The following is a 21,594-nucleotide window of genomic DNA, read 5'->3' as shown; positions in this document are numbered from 1 at the left end:
CTCTTGTCGGGCGGATGTCTTGTTTGATGGCGTATAGAGGCCATGGACGGTCGGGGCAAGGTTGCAAGACAGTCGGTCGATCGCAGGACCTTGCGAAACAGTGTATGTGCCTCCTCTTTCAATTTCTCTGGCTTGTGGGGCCTCAGAAGCAAAGCGCAGTCACCGATTTGAGTGCCGGAGGATGGAAGGACACGAGCACTGGCCGAATACGAACATGACAGTCTGTCCAGGCAATGGTTTCATGGAGGTGAGGTAGGATGGCAGCGAGATGGGCAGGTTGGAGTGTCTCGCCATAACCGAGTAGGCGAGCCTGGCAGGCTATGCGAGAGCAGGCCTCTTGCAAGCGTTGGAAAGCCGGTGGTGGTGGGAACTGATAGAGCGGACATGGTGATGGCGCATGATAGGAGGATGGGACGACGGTGAGGCGAGGCCAAGTGGGCACCAGCAAGCCTCGACTGGGGCAATGCGCCGACCTCGTTGGCTCTGCTGGTGAAAACTGGGAGGGTTGGACGAGGGTTGGACCGGCTAGGGGTCGAGTGGTTCGTCGTTATCAGTGTTCCAGGGCCGTGGACGGGCGCAGGCGACCAACGTGGACTCGGGCCTGAGGGGCCGAGAAGACGACAAGACCGCTGGGTGGTTGGACTGGTTGGCCATCGTGCGCGTCGGCGGCTTCCGTGACAGGTGGAGAGTGCGCAATCACGAGTGGTCCAATGCCCACAGAACGCCAGTATTGCTTCTGCCGCGGCTCCCCTGGTGCAGCACTAAGGGCGCCTCTAGTCAGAGATAAGAGAAGCCGGTGGAATCTGGATGGCGTGGTTGGGTTGATGCGGATTGATTTGCACGTTACTCCGGACTCAGACTCTCAGAGGTACAGATACTAGTTCTAATGCGTAGTAGTCGTCTCCCACCGAGGGTGTCACGTGCCGAGGCAGGCCACATCGTGCCACATGTGTGTGCCACGAAGCTTCTACCGATCTGCAACATCTACGGAGTAGAGGGCACCTAGAGGGGGAACACTGCACTGTACAGAGAGTATTTCAGCCTTCTCATCTTCCATTGCTGCTCTGTCACGCGTGACACATGGACAAAGAATGCAATATGCCATAGGTTACACCACTCGCGGCTGTCTCAGACCAACCGCCCTCACAATGAAGCTTCCAGAGAGCAGACACCCTCGATGATTCACCTTCGGCCTTCATCCACCCATTGGTTCTTAAACACCTCGTCCTCATCCCAACCCTCCACACAATCCTCGTCCAATGTCTCCGGCCCGTCAAGCTCGATCGCACTTGGAGGGAGCGAGAACCTCGAGCTGTTCGAGAAACAGAGGTCGAATGTCCCTTCCGACCCAACTCTTGCCCCGCTCGGTTCAAGACAGATTGGGCCACACAGTCCAACCTCTCCCAATGCGCCTCCCGAGTGATGGGAAATGTGCTCAAATAGAGGGTGCTCTCCCTCATACGTAGAGGAAGAATCTCCGGCCAACACACAGATCAGGCACTTGTACAGCCGTCTCTTCCTCTGACTTGACGCTAGGTGAGACTTGAATAGAAGCAGTGATCGAAAACGCAACTTGTTAGTTGTGTATACTCTGTCATCAAATTGCGGTCGACCACGCTCGTCACGATCGGCCGGCGTCGCGAACGGACATTTCCGGCAATGGCATGACCATTCTAGATTCTTCATCGAGACTTGCACGGACTTCTCATATACCCCTTGCTGAACATATGATGCTCCTATACAGAATCCCGCGGTTTCGAGGGCGTCTGGAAACAGGTCCGTTGACACTGGGCTGATGGGCGGAGTCAACATTTGCGACTGGCGGTGGTCAGCCCACGATCTCGGGGAAGTCGACATGGTCGTGCGTGGTGTCAGAGTAGGGGTCGTGAAACTGAATGAGAAGTTCCTCGCCATTGAAGAAGTCGATGCGTCTTCCCTGGTCTGGTCTCCCGACGGGCTGCGATGTAAGTTCCTGAGAAGGTTCCAGGAAGACCTCCGCATTATAGCGGGACTGGGTAATTGTGTTTCACTCCCCAGAACGACGTTGCTGTTGTGGGAGCTTGACTCTCTGCGCCCTGTTTGATTGAGTTCCCTGGGCTCGTCGATCAATGTCGCTGCACCGCCGACTTCAGGCTCGGCAAGGAGGCTGGCCCGTTTCTGCTGGCGTAAGTATAGTTCATTGAGGATGGTGACTGCTTTCAAGCGTGCTTCAATGGCCGAATCGATGCATGCCTCGAAGTCGGTGACAGTATCATCTTTGCTGGCTAGAGTCAGATGACGGAGCAAAGACGCCTGGACCTCAATTGTAAGGCTTTGCAGAGCTCGATGTGCGATGTCTGCGGCATTTAGTGAAGGGCAAGTGTATAACTCGGCAGGCAGGTAGGGGCTGTTTACCATCACCTTGTTCGAACCCAGATCCAAACCGCTTTACGCCCTTCGCAGTGATCTTTTCAATCTCCTGGTATCCTTCATCGAGGGATTCCTGCAGGGCGACACTCGGAGGCAAGCCGCCTCTGGCTTTGCGGCGTTCTTTTATGTTTCGAACAATGCCCCCTGCATCTTTATACGCCGTGATCAAGGCTGCTACCGCCCCGATCACAGCAATTCCAATCTCGACCCCGGACATGGGTACGGTCTTCTGCGATGGATGGTAACACGCAACTTCGAAGGTGGAGTGGAGAAGGGAGAACGGCCTCTCTGAAGCGGTTTAACGATTGAGGAGTGCCATGGTTTATATGGCCGAGTAAACTCGAGTGAACGTGTATGGAGTACTGCCGTTGATGTCAGATCATACCTGATTGAAAATGGAGGGCGGGGAGGAGTAAAGGCTTCGATCAGATGGCCTCCGTGCTTGGCGGTAAGGAGGTGGCAGGATGGTAGTTATACATAGCTCCTGTATGATATGGTGTCGGCTCTGGAGCGATTCGACTGTTCCTCGTGAGTCAATTGCGAGGACGGAATGCTGTAATGCTGTTTTTAGCCGTTGATTCCGCACATCCTTCTCCAGACCAGCAAGCATCACTTTGCGTCAGGTGTAAGAGCCAACAGGGAACAAGGGTGGCTTGCTTCACCCAATCGCCAGAACGTGTTGCAGCACGCGACCATGGAGCAACTCTACAGTGGTCCTGGGGCCAGCCGCCGTGCACAGCCACCCAGCATCACTAAGTACTAGGTAGGAAGTAAGTACATACCTAGTCATGGTAAGGGCGCGCACCGTCTGTCTTCACTACCTACTACTACTGTCATGTACTTATTGCTGCTCAGCCTCGTTCGATCGGATCCTAATCCGCTCCAGCTTGGACGGATGTCGCCTGTTGCCTATCCTTGCAAGGCGACGGTCTGCCTTGCTGTCCCGCTCAGCTTGTCGCGCGGCGGAAGCTGAGGCATTTATGTCGCCATGACAATGACATGTCTTGGTACGGTAGCCTGGAAAAGGGACGCATGGCTTTTTGTCCGTGATGCTACTACGAACTCGTACCTAGCTACGAACTCCATGGCATGGGAGAGAGGGACGCTCATGCAGGCTTTCCTCTCTAAACTACTGCGCGGTTCTTCGTCGCCACCTCGCAATCGAGTCGTAGCTCTCGCGAGACAAGGCAAGGCAAGAACAAGATTGACATCAGGTCTTTACGAGCTGTGTGACCACGACGCGAAAGGCAACCGCTCACGCTCACGATCCGGCTGGCCTAGCTCCGAAAATCCGGACGACCCTCCCTCCCTCCGAACCCAGATTGGCTTCCTCGACCAAGCCGGGCACCGCGTCTGTGCTCTCTTGACTCTTGATGACGCTCCAGGCGGGAGGAAAACCTGCCCGCATCGGCCCTCCAGCCTTTTGGCTTCCTGGGATTGCAAACCGAGGGTTCGTATGGAGGGCAAAGCCCCTTAGTAAACCTTGCTGGATCAAACTCAGAACCACGGATTCTACCTCCGCTATCGTAGGCCGGTCTTCATTTTCGTCAACAACTGGCACATGCTGCCCGATGTACTCGTCTAGGTATTGCCCGCTTTCGGGGTCGAATCCCGTCTCGATGATTGCTGTATCGACATCTGCAAATTCCGGATCGACGTAGTCCTCGGCGCTGAAGGTCCGGTTGCCTTTCAGTCTTTTTAGGGCCCAGGAGGCGGCGTGACGGACATAATATAATCTGAGAAAAGGGACCTTCTTCTCTTCGCCCATATATCCGCTCAGAAGGAATGTTTTGCGGATAAGGCTCCTCCAAACAATCATCTCACAACGGTCCTGCAATTGAAGCAGCACCGACCTCTTCAAAAACCATTGACCCGAGTCGCTGTCTAAATCCAGATATTGGTGGAATTGTCCCAGATCGCCGCTTTGGATGGTTTTGCAGAGAGGTACAAATTTTACCCCGACTTCAGACGCTTCCGGTCGGGCAAGCAAGGCCGCCGAAGGAAAGCGGCCGAGACAGATATTGGCCGCCATCAGATAGGTCAGGATCAGTCTTCGATGTTTGATGGCTTGCCGGTGACATTGCTCGTATGCTTTCTGTAGAACGGCCTGCGCACGGCGGAAATGGTTGTTGGCAAAATGGTACCGTCCCAGATAGTAAAGATAGGTGACCCGCTGCGCTGCAGGATAGTAGGACAAAGGGGGAGACTGCGCATCGATACTGGAGAACATCTGCTGTGCATTCCGCAATTTGCGACATTGTGTCAGAAGCTTGAGGCACGAGTTGGCTGTCAGGTAGATGCCCACGCGCTTGTCGTCCGGAGACGGCCTGGTTGTGCGTTGCACGCCCGGACTGCCCGCTAGGCATTTGATAAACGCATCTCGGAGCACATTCGCCGCATCTTCGACGAAGCTGACTTTTCCTGGAGCGCCTTCTGTGTCCTGAGTGGCGGGAAGATTGCTGTTCAAGTTTCGGATCAAAGCAGGGTTTCGGTCCAAGTTCGTGGCAACCACCGAGAGCGTCCGCGAGAATGAGAGGACAATAGGGATCATGATCACCCCATACTTCGAGTCTCCGAGTGCGGTGACACACTGACTGCAAGCTTTGGTCAGTGTGCACCCTTCTTTGACGGTGTCTACAGGATCAGAAAAGCTCACCTCGTCAATTGCCGTATTTTGGACGCTTTGGCCTGATTGTCTGCCGTCGTGAAGTCCCGAAGGTAGCGAAAATACTGGATGATGCTCTCGGAAAAGGTGGTGCTGAACGTCCCAAATTCCTCGTGAGGCAGCGCCTTCTTGCACTGCGCAATGAGTCCCGCGTCGTTCGCCGCAGGAAAATTGCGGTTCAGCTCCTGGTTCAAATCGGCGTATGGCTTTTGTCGATCTGGAGACAAGCTGTCAAAGTCGAGCTGGATGAGGTCGGTGATGCGCTCCCCATTTTTGTTTCGGACGCTGGCGATAATCTCGGCCAGGAATGAGTCTAGGGCTGATGTGTTGCTGCGCAAGGGAGGCATGTTATACTTCTTGCTCATGTGCGTATTGCAGGCTGGTGATCCCACTGTGCAACCATGCAACAGCGACGGCGGGCAAACGCCACTAGATGCACATCGTCATGTTAAGAATAGTAGACCGTGTCAGACTTAAGACCGAAGGGGACGCTGAGACCGCAGAAGTCTATTGAAATCATTGGAGTCTCATTACAGTACGTGCTTGAAGTTGTTTATATGGAAGAAAATTGGCCTGCAATCAGCATTGTGATTGGCCAGAAGTTCAGTACCTACGTGTGGCACCCTGATTGTGAGGCTGACACTCCCCTGCTTCCTAATGCCTCGACATCCATACCATCCTCTAATTCAGTACATTGTTGTTCCGGCCTACTAACTGATGTCTAGCTTGCATTCTTTGCTTTGTGGCGTACCCGGTGTACTTGCCTTCCTGTGACTGGCGAGTGTCTGAGTCTTGGTAAAACTCGCCTCTGACGGGAGGGGGGTCGGCCTCCATCTTGAAGCTGCCTTTTCAGTGCTCAGTCCTGTCGAGTAGACATCATGAGAGTGGCTTATCCATTGTCGCCCTATGGCAACGTCTTCATCTCTGCGCCACCAAGGGCAATCTCTGATAAGCCCATGGGGCAAGTCCATCTTGGCAAAACGCTGGGGACAGTGCGAGATGTAATGAGAACTGTAGCTTTTGTGAGGATGACGCTCACGAGGGAGGCGTCTCCGAAGCCTCAAATATAGCATTCATTTCTCTGTCCCCAGGATCATCTTCTCTCTTTCGCTTTGGCGAGGCATGCTGCCTTTCTTGCTGTGCTTCCGAACATTCTCCTCTTTCCTCTTGATTGATTTTAGTTCTTCTCCTTTAATTTCCGTTGCCTTCTTGATGGTCTTTGGTAGATGTCGGTGCCGTTTGATTCGCCGGATTTCTGGCATGTGTGCATACCTTCGAACCAGGGCCTGATCATATTCGAGTTTCTGTCGTTGTCTTGCTGATTTGACTCCACTTCGATCTGAGGCATTAACCCTCCATAATCTCACGTTGCCGTCATCCGACCCAGATAAGACGTATTTATTGTCCGCAGTGAATCGTACCGAGAATACTCGCTGCATCCGCTTGGTGTGGTAGATATCCCGGGAATGCCCTCGATCCCTATTCCACAAGCGGATTGTCCGGTCATATGACGCGCTTACCAACTCTTCTCCTGTCGGGCTAAACTCAACATCCATCACGGCGGCCACGTGATCTTTCAAGACATTGAGAGCCCTGTCCAGTTTCCGCATGTCAAATATATAGATGTTGTGATCCTCGTTTGCTGCAGCAAAATTGAAAGCTTCCATAGGATTCCAAGATATCGCATTGGAAGCGAGTCTTAGGATGGCTTTTGACACCGGTGATGATGTCCGCAGATCGTAGAGCACAATCGCTCTGTCGAGGGCGGCGGAAGCAAGTATCGAGGTTTCGGTTTGATTGAAGGAAACGGCGGTGATAGTGTCCGTAGAGGTTGGCCATCGCAGCACTTGACTGGGGCCGGACGACGGCCGGGAGAGGTCGTAGATGGAGATTGTACTGGAAGATGCAGCAAACGTGGGACGATCGCGATGATGTGAAATATCCGTGAATGCGCCTTGTCCAAGGTAAGTTGCCAGTGGAAGGCCCTTTTTCTCGCCGTTGTATGGATCCCAGACCTTGACAGTTTTATCCGTGGCACAAGAAAGCAGTTTTCGCTCTGGAGTCCAACACAATCCTCTGACAACGTTGTCATGAGCTCTTGTATTCCAGACTTCCTCGCGACTGGTCAGGTCCCATACTTTTACAACTCCATCTCCGCTCCCGCTGGCAAATCTTTCGAGAGAACCGGGATCCTTCGCCATGGAATAAACTCCGTCTACATGGCCGTCGCCTAACTGGCCCACAAATGGCGCAGCAAACATCCGTTCCATTTTGACCGCATTGAGCGCTCTCGTATACTCTCTGGCACGTTCGAAGGGATGGTGAGCAGGATCGAGGTTTCGAGGTTGTCGAACAGCCCCGTCGCCCGGAGGCGCGGATGTTCTCGTCAGAGACTTGATTTTCTGTCAGGAGGTTAGTCGCTGGGCAATTGATCTCGGCAGGAATGAACATACCATGTCGACGGCGACATCTCGACTAGAAGTATGGATGTAATGAGATTTCGCTACCAAGCAGAAAATACTGCCGTGTTAAATGATTCAAGTTGTAGAGAACTTTTTTGTGGGGTCGCAGGAGTGCCCGCAGTCAGGTAACGGACTTCTGGACCCTGGCGTCATTTCATGGTGCCTACCACCTACCTACAGACCGCGGAAGGCTTGTTAGGCTCTGGCGGGCTCTCCAACCAACCGCGCCGCTTTCGTGTCCTGCATCTGCGTCGCCTTGTGCAGCCTTCCCATCGTACTGTGTTGAACAATTCTACAAACCGGCGACAACTCCAATCAATCCACCAACTGTCTTTTGACAATCACCAAACACCTTCGCCACTTCCTCAACATGGCGCCTCCACCTTCGAATGAGGCCAAACTTGCTGAGGCCAAAAAGCTGGCCAAATCTGATCCCACCCAAACCGAGAGCATCTACAGAGAGGTTCTGGCACAGTCGCCAGGTTCCAATCAGGCTGCTTTGCAGAGTTACGAGAATGCACTCGCCGGCTTGGGAGAGCTCTACAGAGACAGCAAGCGGTCAGAAGATCTCGCGGAGCTGGTGAAGACCAGCAGATCGACATTATCCTCGTTTGCAAAAGCGAAGACAGCCAAGCTTGGTATGTACACACACACCGCTTCATATACTCTGCTGATCACAGTCAGTCCGGCAACTGCTCGATTTCCTCGCAGACATCCCTAATACCCTTGAACTCCAAATTGCGACCACGAAATCATGTATCGATTGGGCGAACTCGGAAAAGCGATCCTTCCTTCGTCAGAACCTTGAAACGAGATTGGTTGGACTCTACATGCAAAAGCAAGCCTACTACGACGCTCTTACACTGATTAATGGTCTGTTGCGGGAGCTCAAACGCCTCGATGACAAACTGGTTCTTGTGGAGGTGCAATTGCTGGAATCTCGGGTCTACCACGCCCTCACCAACCAGGCCAAAGCCAGAGCTGCATTGACTTCAGCGAGAACGTCTGCTGCATCGGTTTACACCCCGCCCCTCCTGCAAGCCGGGCTGGACATGCAGAGTGGCATGCTGCACGCCGAGGATAAAGACTTCAATACTGCGTTTTCCTATTTCATCGAAGCGCTGGAGGGATACCATACCCAGGACGACACAGTTCGAGCCACTTCAGCATTACAGTATATGTTGCTTTGCAAGATCATGTTGAATCTGGTGGATGATGTCAATTCTATATTAGCTTCGAAGCAGGCACAGAAGTACGCTGGAACGAGCTTGGAAGCAATGAAGGCCGTCGCCAGAGCCCACGCAAACCGGTCTCTTGAGGAGTATGAGCAAGCATTGTCGAACTATCGCTACGAGTTGGGCAGCGACGTTTTTATCCGCAATCATCTGCGGCGGTTGTACGATGCGATGCTGGAGCAGAATCTGATCAAGGTCATTGAACCATTCAGTCGGGTGGAGATTGACCACGTCGCAAAGATGGTCGGTCTCGACACGCAGCAGGTGGAGAGGAAATTGTCTCAAATGATTCTGGACAAGATCATTGTTGGTGTATTAGATCAGGGCGAAGGTTGCTTGATCGTGTATGATGAGGTCGAGAGAGATGCTGGCTACGACGGTGCTTTGGCGACGATCGAAAAGCTCAGCAATGTGGTTGACGTCCTTTACACCAACCAGGCGGCGCTGTTAGAATAGAGGGCGCGATAACGGAGTTGGCTGGAGGTCTTTATGTGGTGCTCAACAACCAATACCGTTAGGTTAGCATCCAGAGTCAAATGTTTCAGACCGAAATATCCTCGTGCACAAGATAGGCCATAATTCTGGCTGTGCCGTTGAGAAACGTGGCTTTGTCATTCTTCGGAACTCGCCCCGCTAACAGCCTCAGGCGCCGGAGTGACACTCATTGTTTCCAGCCTGCGACTAGGGCTGCATGCTTGCTTCTGCTTTTGTCTTCCCATCACCCCAGAAACTCGTGTTTGTTCTGGAACTCTGTGCCTCGGACATTTCGCACGAACATCCTCGCACATAGATCCATTCCTTAGACCCCAAAATCTCGATCTTACGCCGGACTCATCTGAACTCGCCCCATTCAACTCGGCAGTCCGTATCGCCCCCTGATCCTCTGCAACTTGCTCGCAACCTCAGCCGCTCGCAACCTCAGCCCCTCTGCCCTGAGATAATCCGAACGAGTGGCCGTTGGGCCCAAGCTGGGCTTGCGTTATGGGTCAGAAGTGAGGGCCACCGTGCTCATGAAAGGAGCACTTTCGCCAGCACTGAAACCGATATGCTAACTCGCAGTGGCATTTAGACAATCCAAGTTGTCGCCACAACAACTAGAGGAACTTCAGAAGTCGACGCACTTTGACAAAAAGGAACTACAACAATGGTACAAGGGTATGACATATCTGGAGCATATATATTGAACTTGCGGCTGAACATACTGGCAGGGTTCCTGAAAGATTGCCCGTCGGGCACGTTGACAAAGGAGGAGTTCCAAAAAATATACCGACAATTCTTCCCATTCGGTGACCCTAGTTCCTTCGCAGACTACGTCTTCAAGGTCTTTGATTCGGACAAGAGTGGGACAATTGATTTTAAGGAGTTCATTTGCGCTCTCAGCGTGACCAGTCGAGGCAAGATGGAAGACAAGTTGGATTGGGCGTTTCAATTGTACGACATTGATGGTGACGGCAAGATAAGTTACGATGAGATGCTGGCGATCGTGGAGGCTATTTACAAAATGGTAAGGGGTCGGTGCCTCTCTCTTTGTATTGCGCAAACTAACCATCTTGTGCAAGGTGGGATCGATGGTGAAGCTCCCCGAAGATGAAGACACTCCTGAGAAGAGGGTAAGAAAAATCTTCAGGATGATGGATAAGGACGAGAATGGAAGCCTCGATATGGCCGAGTTCAAAGAAGGAAGTAAACGAGACGAGACGATCGTTTCCGCGCTCTCGCTGTATGACGGACTTGTATGATCTGGGCCTATGCTGCTTAGTTTGTCCCTGTCTGCTGGCTTCTTGGAATGCATGCAAGAACAAGGCGTTGTGGCTGATGGCATGAGCTCCGCGGTGTCTCTACGAATGATGTTGGAACTGGTGATGAGTGTGCGACTCTGGAATACGCGAGATGACAGCCGAGGATTGAATGGAGAAAGACAACCCTGGAAAGAGTCGCCGACTGGAAATCACAAGGGTGTATGTTTCTGCAGATCAGATCCGTTACGATGAAATATAAAGTAGTATAGCGAGAGTTGTGTACGAGTACTCCGTCTCTTTGTCTTCCTTTGTGCCAAGCCCCAAACGATGAGGCTGAAACCGTCATTGCACTCCCGATGGAGCAGACGCGTCCCGTTGCAGTGCATGAAATGTTGAACGACTTTTAGCGTAGACGAAATGACACTTGTACCTCTTCATCAATCGTAATATTCAAGTATCCTTCCCCTATCCCACTTTCGAGACAGTTCGACACCTAAGAACTTCGCACCAGCCGTTTGTCTGAACCTAGCTGCTGGCACCATGAGTTGGAGTTAACGCAGTTTCATCCGAGCGCAATTCGTGTCGCCTCTGATACAGAGTGCTTGCATGCTCTCCGATTTTCTTTCTCTGCGGCTCAAGCATTCCGTTCGATAGCCTATAAATATGGCTCGATTGCTCTCTTCGGCACTTCTGTGCTGCCTGTTCTTCAAGAATGCCACAGCATTCTATCTCCCCGGAGTAGCACCATCCTCCTATTCAACCGGCGACCGAGTCCCTCTGACTGTCAATGCGTTGACTCCTTCGATCTCGCGGCATGACGAGCAAATTCATGCTGTTGTTTCCTACGACTACTATCACCCTGCATTCCGATTCTGTCGACCGGAGAAAGGGCCACAGCGGGTACGGGAGTCATTGGGCAGTATCATCTTTGGTGATCGGATCCAGACTTCGCCTTTCGAACTGCACATGGGACAAAATGAGACCTGCAAGATGACCTGCGAAAGCACAGAGTTTGATGAGAGGGCCGCAAAGTTTGTCAACTCTAGAATAGAGGAGGCGTACAATGTGAACTTACTGGTCGATGGACTACCAGCTGCGGAACTCAGGGAAGATCCGCTCACTCACGAACAATTCTCAAGCCCAGGATTTCCTCTAGGCAAAGTGAAAGAAGACGGTACGAAGATTCTACACAATCACTGGGACATCATCATCGACTATCATAAGGCGGGTCTCCGAGGTACGAAATATCGCGTGGTTGGTGTCCTGGTCCAGCCACAGTCGTATGCCGGATCGAAACCTCTGGGTCAGGGCAAGGCTGACTGTGCCGCGAACTCGGGCCCGGTTGTGCTTAATGAGAGCGGCGGGACTAAGGTCACCTACACATACAGCGTTTACTGGCGTCCGTCGGACACCGCTTGGGCAACCCGATGGGACAAATACCTCCACATCATTGACCCCAAGATTCACTGGTTCTCGCTGATAAATTCCACCATTTTTGTCGTCTTCTTGGTTGGGATGGTCAGTACAGTATTGGTGAGGGCTCTCCACAAGGACATCGCAAGATACAATCGATTGGACAACATCAATCTCGATGATCTTTCGGGCACAGCAGCCGTGGAAGACGATATCCAAGAGGACTCCGGCTGGAAGTTGGTGCACGGCGACGTGTTCCGAAGCCCACGTCACATACTCATGTTGAGCGTCCTCCTCGGGAACGGAGCACAGCTTTTCGTCATGACAGGAGTGACCGTGGCATTCGCCATGCTGGGGTTTTTGTCGCCATCAAATCGTGGATGGCTCACTTCAATCGGTCTTCTCCTGTACACCCTTTTTGGATGCATCGGCGGGTACGTCTCCGCCCGAGTCTACAAGAGTTTCGGCGGAGAGAAATGGAAACTCAACATTGTGCTGACGCCGCTGTTTGTCCCGGGCGCCGTTTTCGGCACCTTCTTCCTCCTCAACCTGTTTGTCTGGGCAAAAGGTTCAAGCGGAGCGGTTCCCTTCACGACCATGCTGGCCATCATTGCCATATGGTTTCTGATCAGTGTGCCTTTAAGTGTGGTTGGCTCCTGGTATGGTTTCAAACAACCAGCCATTGAATCACCCACCCGTACCAATCAGATTCCACGACAGATACCGCCGGTTGCACGATCGCTCAAGCCTTTGCCTTCCCTCCTCTTGACCGGCATCCTCCCGTTTTGTGCCATCTTTGTGGAGCTGTACTTTATCATGACCTCGCTTTGGACGAGTAAGATCTACTACATGTTTGGGTTTCTGTTTATCTGTTATGCGCTCATGGTGTTAACGTCGGCATGCACGACCATTCTGCTTGTGTACTTCCTCCTTTGTGCTGAAGATTACCGCTGGCAATGGAGAGCGTTCTTCGGGGCTGGGATGACCGGAGGCTATGTGTTTCTCAATGCTTTGGGGTTCTGGGCGACTCGGGTCAGTTTTGGGGGCTTGACCGGGGCCGTCCTCTATGTGGGCTACTCTGCACTCATCAGCTTCCTGGTATTTGTTCTTACTGGTAAGTGACCTCTTCGTAACCTTGCTCACGAAGGACAGACAGACTGAATTGACTCGGGATATAGGGACAATCGGGTTTTTCGCATCATACGCGTTCGTGCATCGGATCTATCGATCCATCAAGGTCGACTGAATCCCTTTGTGAGATGCATCAGTCCCCATAGCATATATCGGATCGGATCGGAGCTGAAGCACACTGATGCCAAGGTCCAACCCTCGATGGAAAGGCTTACTCTCAGGTACACAGGAGCTTTTCAAAAGTATCTATTGCAATTAGATTTATACTAAGAGAAGCCTGTGCCGAGCAAGACGTATGTATACACGTGTAGTTGGCCCTCCGTCCTAGGACGATGCAGGTACCATCTGACGGGCAAAGCTTAAAAATAATAGTCTGCTCGCGTGACATGTTTCAACCAACACAGCGGTAAAAGCTACGGATAGTTGTGATCGGAATGACAATGGTTGGTCACAACCAGTACTCCATGTTGCCACTTTCTACCACTGCTACCTCGTGTGCGCACATAAGAATGTCTCGTCAGCCTTTGGCAGCAACCGGCATGGACCGGAAAAAAGAATCTGAGCCATGCTTCGGTATTTGGGTTGCCCCCCCAGGCGGCTCCAGCTATTAACGGATCGCCCCTTAGCCCGCCAAACGCCGCCACCAACAATACTGTACCGCACCTCTGTACGGAGTACGCTTGAAGATCAGCATCCAGGCTAATTAATGCAAATGCAGTTTATGGTTGCTAATCTGTGGAAACCAAAGAATAATATAGTATTCAGATGGTTTCCCCGATGTTGATTTCGCCACCCCTTACGGAATTCGGTTTAGAGACTGAGAAAGAACGAGAAACAATGTTGAACGGAAGGGGCTGGCACGTAGAAGCTGCATGGTAGTACAGACATTGATGGACGTATAATAATAGGTACGTAGATCGTGCTTATAGCAGGTACTGCACATACAGGGCACCCAGGCACCACCCTGTAGTACAAGGCCTGCCTGAAGGAAGACTCTAGTTGGCTGCCATGTTACAGTACATATGTACCTACCTAGAGCACCTATAGGGTAACCTATAGGTAGGTGTGTACGTAGTGTATGGACATGCCTACAGAGTACTAGGCACCTACTAGGTAGGTGCTAGGTGCCTGCCTAAGCGGGTGGCTGAACCGTTGCTTGAGAGGCAAATCCCAACCATGTGGGCTCGCTGACCCTGAGACCCTCAGGCTCCGGGAGAAGGAAGCGTCCAGCGACGTCATCATGCCTCCGTCACAGTTGGCACCCCAAAATGCCACCGGTAAAGTCATCTTCGCGGCAGAGTCCTTCACCTCACACGCACTGACTGCATCTACCCTCCTCAGCACAAACGGCACACGATTAATCCTCCAGCGACCTCCTGCACACCCCATCGACGGCCCTGCCACCTTCGTCTTGATCGATCCCTTCCCAGTATTCACTTCAAGTTGCACACTACTTTGTCACGCGGCTTTCTTTCAACGTCGCCTGCGTAGCCGATCGCTCCTCACTACCAATTCATCTCCGTACACAGGTCCAGTACCATCCTCTACATCGCCGACGCCTACCACAAACACCTGGTTCGCTGAACGTCTTTTCCGGAATCATGCGTGACTGCACTATAGCCACCTCCTAAGCTGTTGCTTTGTCGCAGATCGACTGTTACGGTCCTGCCACCGAAACTGCGATATCCTCCATGACTACCGGTAGAAGACCTTCAGGTTGCAGACACCGAAGCTGGATGTGTCTGCACCCAAAATGAAGTCCTCCAAATCCTCCAGCGTTGGGCTGCCACAACATGGCCACTCCTCCCGACCTCGTGAAGAGCGCGCCTCATCTAACCCGGGCAAAGGAGATACTATGTCGGAAAATAGGAGTGGCGGTGCCACCACCACCACGAGCTCGCACTTAGTCCACGCCCAGGGAGCCAATGTGCGGGTACCCGAGAAATTTACTGGGATGGAGGCTATGCGACGAAGAATGAGTGCTGCTTTGGCGCAGAAACAACAACGGAGACGCGCTGCTGCCGCCGCCAGCTCTTCTCCCGAACTTACGAAAGAAGATGAAACGCCTGGGCGAACTGCCACTCTTACCCACCCAGAATCCAGCTCAGATGAATCGGTGAATACTGGAACTCTTTCCACCGATTCTGCCAGGACAATAAAGGCGGCTTTTGACACGACTCCAGGCACCATCAGAACACCGTCATATCCATTCCCAAGGATGTCTTTGAGATTGAATCGTGGTGTTAGTCAGCGTTCGGGTCCGTCCCACAAGCCCTTCACGTTGTTGTCGCCAACAAATGAACCAGTTCTCGGCAGGGATGCAACTTCAACACCACAGCCTCAGCCTCAGCCTCAGACCTCCTGCGACGATCTGAGTACACCGCTGAACCACACACCTACAAGTCCAGGGTTTCCCGAAGACCCTAATTTTCCAACCCCAGATTTATACGATATCACTCTTATGCTCACCGCTGAGCCTGGTCTAGATATGTGGTGGGCTAATGTGACGGAGATTCTGTCAGAGGCGTACGGTGCAGAACGCGCCTCGCTTGCCATCCCGGGTGACATTACCGACCTTGAGAATGTACCCTGGGGTCAGAAGGCGACCTACAACATTTGCGGCACTGAGGGCGTGCCTCCTTCTCAAATGGACTCGCTAGCATCGTCCGAGATCGATGTCAATCCTATGGGTAGACGACCGGAGCCCTCGAGCAGGGTGCCCAGCGATCTCAGTTCATTACCTGGGCGTCGCCCGCCTCTCCTATCCCGACACTCAATTGCTGGAGCGGCCCCTGATTCGACTCTTCGTCCTTCTAGCCAAAGACCTCCTGGTCCTGTCCGTGCTCATAGCAGCATCCCCAGGGAACAAGATGAACAGGTTGCGACGTCGACCCAGCCCATCTTGCCCCGGTTCACACGACAAGCTGCCACCCCACTCACGCTCTCTGCGACTGTCTCCGATACCTTGTTTAAAGGGCAATACTACTCTACCGGCTCAGGGTCTTCGACCCTACGATGCCATGTACACCGGTCGATTCAGCCACTGGAAGCGGAGCCCGACCCTCTGCTGATCCGCACTGGAGTCGTCTCCCTGTTTGGCAAGAGGAAGCCAATTGTCTTGACCAGAGCATATACAGAGGAAGTACCGTCCAAGTCACCGATGATTAGAGAACGCACAGGTGACGGAAGTGCACCGCCTACCCCTTCAAGTGGTGTTTTGGACGATCGAAGAAACACTAAGTTCGAAGATTCGCAACCACCCACTCGTCCAGTCCGTGCGTTTGATGAATTTGAACAAGCCGAACCTTCCCCATGGTCGCAGAGTCCAGCCCCCTCACCTGCGGCACGTCCTGACCCGGCGGAGTCGCCTTTCTTTGTCCAGCCTTCGACGGCGGTAGATGAGACAGCCTTCGAGCAGAATCCTCCTGCATATGACTACGGTAACAGTGCCAACCAGCCACTGAGTGCAATTGGTGCTGATATGTCGAAAACCATAATCCATCTACCACTCATTCAGCCAGTCCTGTCGAGAGGCGCCCTAGCATCAAACTTGCGGTTTCCAGTGGCCGTCCTATCATTTCTATCACCCCTGACTCCGTATCCGCGTAGTTTGCGACGTTCCTTGGAGACCCTCCTCCCACATCTGGCAAGCTCATATTCTCTTGCGCAGCAGTATAGCGCTCTAGAGGATCGGTTGCGTGGCAGTCCGACAAGTCGTCATGAGGCCGCATTCGGACTCGGGGGCACCTTTTCTGACGAAGGGTCTGAGTTGGAACTAGTTGCAGAGTTGAGCGGACAGGTTGCTCAAGACAAGGAAAAGTTAAGATCTTGGAAGTCCCAGGAAGCGGGTAGCCCCGCCGGCTCCAGAGAGAGCCCTTACAGCTCTGTGGTAAATACGCCATTGATGGAACATATTGGCCTGAGTCCAGGACACCTACTAACACCCGGGAAGTCTGGGTCTGAGATGGTAGACAGCTATTTCTCTGTGAGGAGGCATAAGACAGGCCACCAGCCCCTGACGCCCGGACAACGAAATAGGGACGAGACAGAACAGACGAAGAGGTCCTCTGAAAAACCGTCAATTAGTGCGAGATACGGCCTCAAGAAGGCCAGTGGAAGCATGGCAAAGCCACAGCCGGAACCACCGAGCCCATTGACTACTCGATCGGCGAGCAATGCTTCTGAAAGTGAACCTGGAGATTCATCTTGGGTGTTCTCCTACGACAGGCTTGATCCTACCGCTCGGAGGCAGCCAATGCGACGGGATAGCCAGACCAGAGATGACGACGAGCGACCTTTGCCGGAATTGATATCCTCTCTGATGCTCAACTCGGTGCCGCTTCAGTTATTTCTCGCCAAACCTGGCACAGGCGACTTGGTCTGGACTAATCGCAAGTTTGACGCCTTCAGAAGCCAAGGAGAAGGCCGAGTTCGCGACCCATGGAAAAATGTACACCCAGCTGACAGAAACGGGTTGGTCAAACTGTGGAACGATGCACTGAGGACCGGGAGTCAATTTACACATTATATCCGCGTCAAGCGATTTAACAGCGACAGTGATTACCGATGGTTTGTCTTTCGAGCAAGCACCTTGCTCAGCAATAATGGCCGACTTTTGTATTGGATTGGGTCATTCCTTGACGTGCATGAGCAGTACATGAAGAACGTGGAGGCGAGTGAAAAGGAAGCCACTATGGCTCATGACACCAAAATACGTGCATTGGCAGACGCCATTCCACAAGTTCTCTTCGAAGCGATCGAGGGCGATGGCATTGTTGCCGTTAACCAACAGTGGCATTCCTACTCCGGTCAGACCTTGGAGGACGCCCGTGGCTTGGGCTTTGCTAAGCATGTTCACCGCGAGGATCTGCACAAGTGTGGTATCTTGTCGCCTCAGGATGTGGCGGCCATCGGGAGATCATCCACGCCGAGCAGCCAGACAGACTCTTCAGGAGATTCGAATCGGACTGTGGCACCACCTTCATCTGCTCAAAACCATCTATTTTCGCCTGATCCATCTTCTCTCGACGCCATGATCAAGACAGGCTCGGTGTTGGTGGAGAAAGATGAAAATGGACGCCTGTCTTATCTGACCGAAGTTCGTTTGAGGTCCAAAGGTGGCGAATATCGATGGTTCCTTGTGCGACTTGTCCGAGTCGACACCGGATTGTGGCAAAGCCAGAGTGGTCGGGCTTCTTGGTATGGCACGTGTACCGACATTGAGACGCGGAAAAATCTGGAATGGGAGCTTAATCAAGCCAACCTGAAGGTAAATTCGGAAATGGAGTCCAAGACCAAATTCTTTGCCAATATGTCTCACGAAATTCGGACGCCACTAAACGGGATTTTGGGAAGCATGCCTTGGCTGGTAGAATCGACCCTGGACCACGATCAGAGGCGGACTGTCGACACCATTCAAAACAGTGCCAACAATCTGAGGGAGTTGGTCGACAACATCCTGGATGTGACCAAAGTCGAAGCTGGAAAGATGACGCTGCTTCCCAAGTGGTTCCACGTGCGGTCACTATGCGAGGAAGTGATAGACACCGTCTCCTCCAGAGCCATAGAACGTGGCTTGGAACTTAATTACTCTCTGGACACGAACGTTCCTTCGATGGTCAAAGGCGATGCTTTCAGGGTTCGTCAAGTTTTGCTCAATCTTTTGGGCAATTCGGTCAAATTCACGGAGCAGGGCGAAGTGTACATGAGGTGCTCACTTCGGGGGGAATCAATTCCCAGTTCAGACGATAAGCCACGGCCATCTGTCCTTCTTTCATTCGACGTAGTCGACACCGGGCGCGGGTTCAATCAGGATGACTTCCAGGGACTGTTCAAGCAGTTCGGGCAGGTTGGAGGCGGGAGCAACCACGAGGCGGGCTCGGGGCTGGGACTTTTCCTCTCCAAGCAACTGGTTGAAATGCACGGCGGCGAGCTCTCCGCGAGAAGCCAATCGGGTGAGGGCTCAACATTCAGTTTCTACATCAAAGTGGAAGTGGAACCGCCTGGATCTGAAGTCACAACTCCGGCCACCGTCCGACCAGGAGGACAACAGAGGCATAAAGTGTCTGGGGTGAGCCCACTATCTCGATCCGACAACAAGACGCCGACCCTCGGCTCTTCAGCTCGAGGATTCCTCTCCTCGGAGACAATCATTCAGACGCCAGGGCTTTCGCGGTATACAAGCTCTCCCAGCCCTCAGCCTGTTTCGTTACCACCCCCTGATTTGCCATCACCCCCTGTCCTGCCATCCGAGAGTTCTACAATGTCGACGCGGTCCAATTCGGGCAATGTAGTGGGTATCTCGTCAGTATCTTCCCAATTTCCAACACCGGAATCGGTGCCGTCAGGCAAAGTGGTCACCACTACGAGCGAACAACCGTCCGTGGCAGAGAAAGCAGTATCGTCACCTCCGATACATCGACGGAGCAAAAGCGACAACGATAGCAAGGGAGTGCCAACTGAGATGGCACATCCACAGATATATTCGATCATTATTATTTGTCCTGCCGAACACGCAAGGATGGCCATCAAGCAACACATCGAGCATGTGGTGCCGTACCAAATTGCAGCCAATGTGACCATCATCCCGGACATTGGGACGTTCATGGACCTCATGAATGGACCAGCACCACCTAGCTTTACGCACATCGTTTTGGATATTCCTGCAACGTCGGATATCATGCTTTTTATGCGGCAGATGATCAACTGGACCGGCTCAGTGGTCCCAGCCCTGGTGATTCTCACCGACCATTACCAGAAACGGGACATTTTGGAAGACTTTACGATGCTGACGGCGAGTGGGCGCAAGGCATTCCTGATCCACAAGCCGGTCAAGCCTTCTGTCTTCGCCATGATCTTTGACCCGGCGCAACTGCGCAACCTGAGTAAGGACAGGGCACGGGAGGTGGCACAGTCTAGTTCCGATGATTTCCGGCATATCGCAGAGAGGGTCAAGGACACGATTGGGGGCCGCGAATATCGAGTGTTGCTGGTGGAAGATAGCGACGTGAACCGAAAGGTGATCCAACGGTACCTTAAGAAGGTAGCGTTGGAGAACGACTCGGCAAATGATGGGCAGCAGTGTGTTGACATGGTACAGGCCAAGGGTCCTGGATACTACTCTCTGATCATCTGTGACATCCAGATGCCGATCAAGAACGGATATGATGCGTGCAGTGAAATTCGAGCATGGGAAGCAAGTCACGGTTACCCACCACTGCCGATCATGGCATTAACGGCGAATGCGATGCCTGAGGAGAGAGCAGCGGCTGCAGATGCTGGGTTCACGGACTATCTCACCAAGCCGGTCGATTTCAATGTGTTGGGGACGATGATGATGACGCTGCTGGATGCTAGTGTGCCACACGTGTTCTTACGTGATAGGCCTCCGGAGTCCTGACGGCGAGTGACGAAATCTCTTGCATGGTGCACATGAGGGCACATAGGACCACAGGAACACAACGTTTGCGCAAGTCTTGTTCCCTGGGGGTCATGGTTCGGCGTTCTGCCTGCGTTTGCGTTGGGTTCATTTTATCAGAATGGTTTAGGACAGTTCCGGCAAAGGCGAAGCGGCTTTTCGTGTCTCGTCGGTCAAGCATGCATGTCAAATAGGGTTGAAGGGCGGTATCACCTTGGGAGTTAGGACACGACTGTCTCATGACCAGGTTGAGGGCCAGTATTCTCCGAACGGTCAGCAAAGGAGCACGGGGGACATTTCCGGACGAGAAAATGAATGGTCTTCAACATGACTGCGGGAGCGGACGGTCGTTCTTTATCAACACCAACAGGCAAAATGCCCGGAGGTTGTGTGAAGAGGAGTTTCGGGAATAATGGACATTCTGCTTTGTAGATAGTACCAGGGCGTGCCGGTGCTCAGACAGAAGTGGAGGCACGAAAGCACTCCGTACATAATGTATGAATGAGACGCATGCAGCCACGGTTTGATATCGATGATTGCTTGCCTACTAGGTAGCAGGTAGGCAGACAGCAACTGGAGCTGGGAGGAGCAGAGACTTCCAGGTTGTATGTATCTGTATCTGTATCTGTACAGTGTACTCCGTACTGTAACTAATACGGACACAGGCTGCAGGAGGAGGAGATTACTCATTCCTGCCAAGCATGCACTAAGGTGCCTTACACAGGACTCGTGGTAATTACCTACATACCATAGGGACATACATGACATAGTAGGACCTAAGCCCTGCCGTGTCTGGACTGTGGACTGCGGTCTGTAAGGACTTGACACAGGCCGCCACCTGCGCTATCACTATACACTACTCTGGACTATCAATTCCAGGCCACTGGAGCCTGCATCTCCCCTGCAGCTCGAGTGGCCCTCAGCTCATCACCATCGAACAGACATACAGACAGTGTGTGGCCGTGGCCGTGGCCTTAGCCTTACTCCGTACTCCGTACTGCGCCCTCTCCTGCTCTGGGTCCAGCTCCTCCCTCCTCTTCGCCCTATTAGTCCTGCCCCAGCCCTGCTCCTCTACTACTGCCCGCGCCCACCGTCACCACCACCACCACCTCCATCACCACCA

General features: G+C 52.8%; 7 protein-coding genes across 7 annotated transcripts; 4 read left to right on the top strand and 3 right to left on the bottom strand.

Annotated features, from left to right (window-relative positions):
- Positions 1-1,828: 1,828 nt before the first annotated feature.
- A1O3_03758 (uncharacterized protein) lies at positions 1,829-2,626 on the bottom strand (the record flags this gene model as incomplete). Its single annotated transcript, XM_007733893.1, has 3 exons — positions 1,829-2,011; positions 2,044-2,336; positions 2,395-2,626. The coding sequence occupies 3 exons, from the start codon at positions 2,624-2,626 to the stop codon at positions 1,829-1,831; spliced, it is 708 nt and encodes a 235-aa protein (XP_007732083.1).
- A 1,044-nt stretch (positions 2,627-3,670) lies between these two features.
- On the bottom strand, positions 3,671-5,421 carry A1O3_03757 (uncharacterized protein; the record flags this gene model as incomplete). The annotated part of the gene is made up of 2 exons (XM_007733892.1): positions 3,671-5,003; positions 5,066-5,421. The coding sequence occupies 2 exons, from the start codon at positions 5,419-5,421 to the stop codon at positions 3,671-3,673; spliced, it is 1,689 nt and encodes a 562-aa protein (XP_007732082.1).
- A 726-nt stretch (positions 5,422-6,147) lies between these two features.
- On the bottom strand, positions 6,148-7,530 carry A1O3_03756 (uncharacterized protein; the record flags this gene model as incomplete). The annotated part of the gene is made up of 2 exons (XM_007733891.1): positions 6,148-7,476; positions 7,528-7,530. The coding sequence occupies 2 exons, from the start codon at positions 7,528-7,530 to the stop codon at positions 6,148-6,150; spliced, it is 1,332 nt and encodes a 443-aa protein (XP_007732081.1).
- Positions 7,531-7,906: 376 nt separating this feature from the next.
- A1O3_03755 (26S proteasome regulatory subunit N6) lies at positions 7,907-9,227 on the top strand (the record flags this gene model as incomplete). The annotated part of the gene is made up of 2 exons (XM_007733890.1): positions 7,907-8,174; positions 8,221-9,227. The coding sequence occupies 2 exons, from the start codon at positions 7,907-7,909 to the stop codon at positions 9,225-9,227; spliced, it is 1,275 nt and encodes a 424-aa protein (XP_007732080.1).
- A 525-nt stretch (positions 9,228-9,752) lies between these two features.
- A1O3_03754 (calcium-binding protein NCS-1) lies at positions 9,753-10,510 on the top strand (the record flags this gene model as incomplete). Its single annotated transcript, XM_007733889.1, has 4 exons — positions 9,753-9,763; positions 9,841-9,926; positions 9,980-10,275; positions 10,331-10,510. The coding sequence occupies 4 exons, from the start codon at positions 9,753-9,755 to the stop codon at positions 10,508-10,510; spliced, it is 573 nt and encodes a 190-aa protein (XP_007732079.1).
- Positions 10,511-11,173: 663 nt separating this feature from the next.
- On the top strand, positions 11,174-13,169 carry A1O3_03753 (uncharacterized protein; the record flags this gene model as incomplete). The annotated part of the gene is made up of 2 exons (XM_007733888.1): positions 11,174-13,037; positions 13,102-13,169. The coding sequence occupies 2 exons, from the start codon at positions 11,174-11,176 to the stop codon at positions 13,167-13,169; spliced, it is 1,932 nt and encodes a 643-aa protein (XP_007732078.1).
- Positions 13,170-14,807: 1,638 nt separating this feature from the next.
- On the top strand, positions 14,808-20,453 carry A1O3_03752 (uncharacterized protein; the record flags this gene model as incomplete). The annotated part of the gene is made up of 1 exon (XM_007733887.1): positions 14,808-20,453. One exon carries the CDS (start codon positions 14,808-14,810, stop codon positions 20,451-20,453), a length of 5,646 nt encoding a protein of 1,881 aa, XP_007732077.1.
- Positions 20,454-21,594: the final 1,141 nt, after the last annotated feature.

This window comes from Capronia epimyces (genome assembly GCF_000585565.1).
Source record: "Capronia epimyces CBS 606.96 chromosome Unknown aczIQ-supercont1.3, whole genome shotgun sequence".
In the NCBI taxonomy this organism is placed as follows: Eukaryota; Fungi; Ascomycota; class Eurotiomycetes; order Chaetothyriales; family Herpotrichiellaceae; genus Capronia; species Capronia epimyces.
Note: the sequence above shows the minus strand (reverse complement) of the source record. Positions and strands in the feature narration are given on the sequence as shown.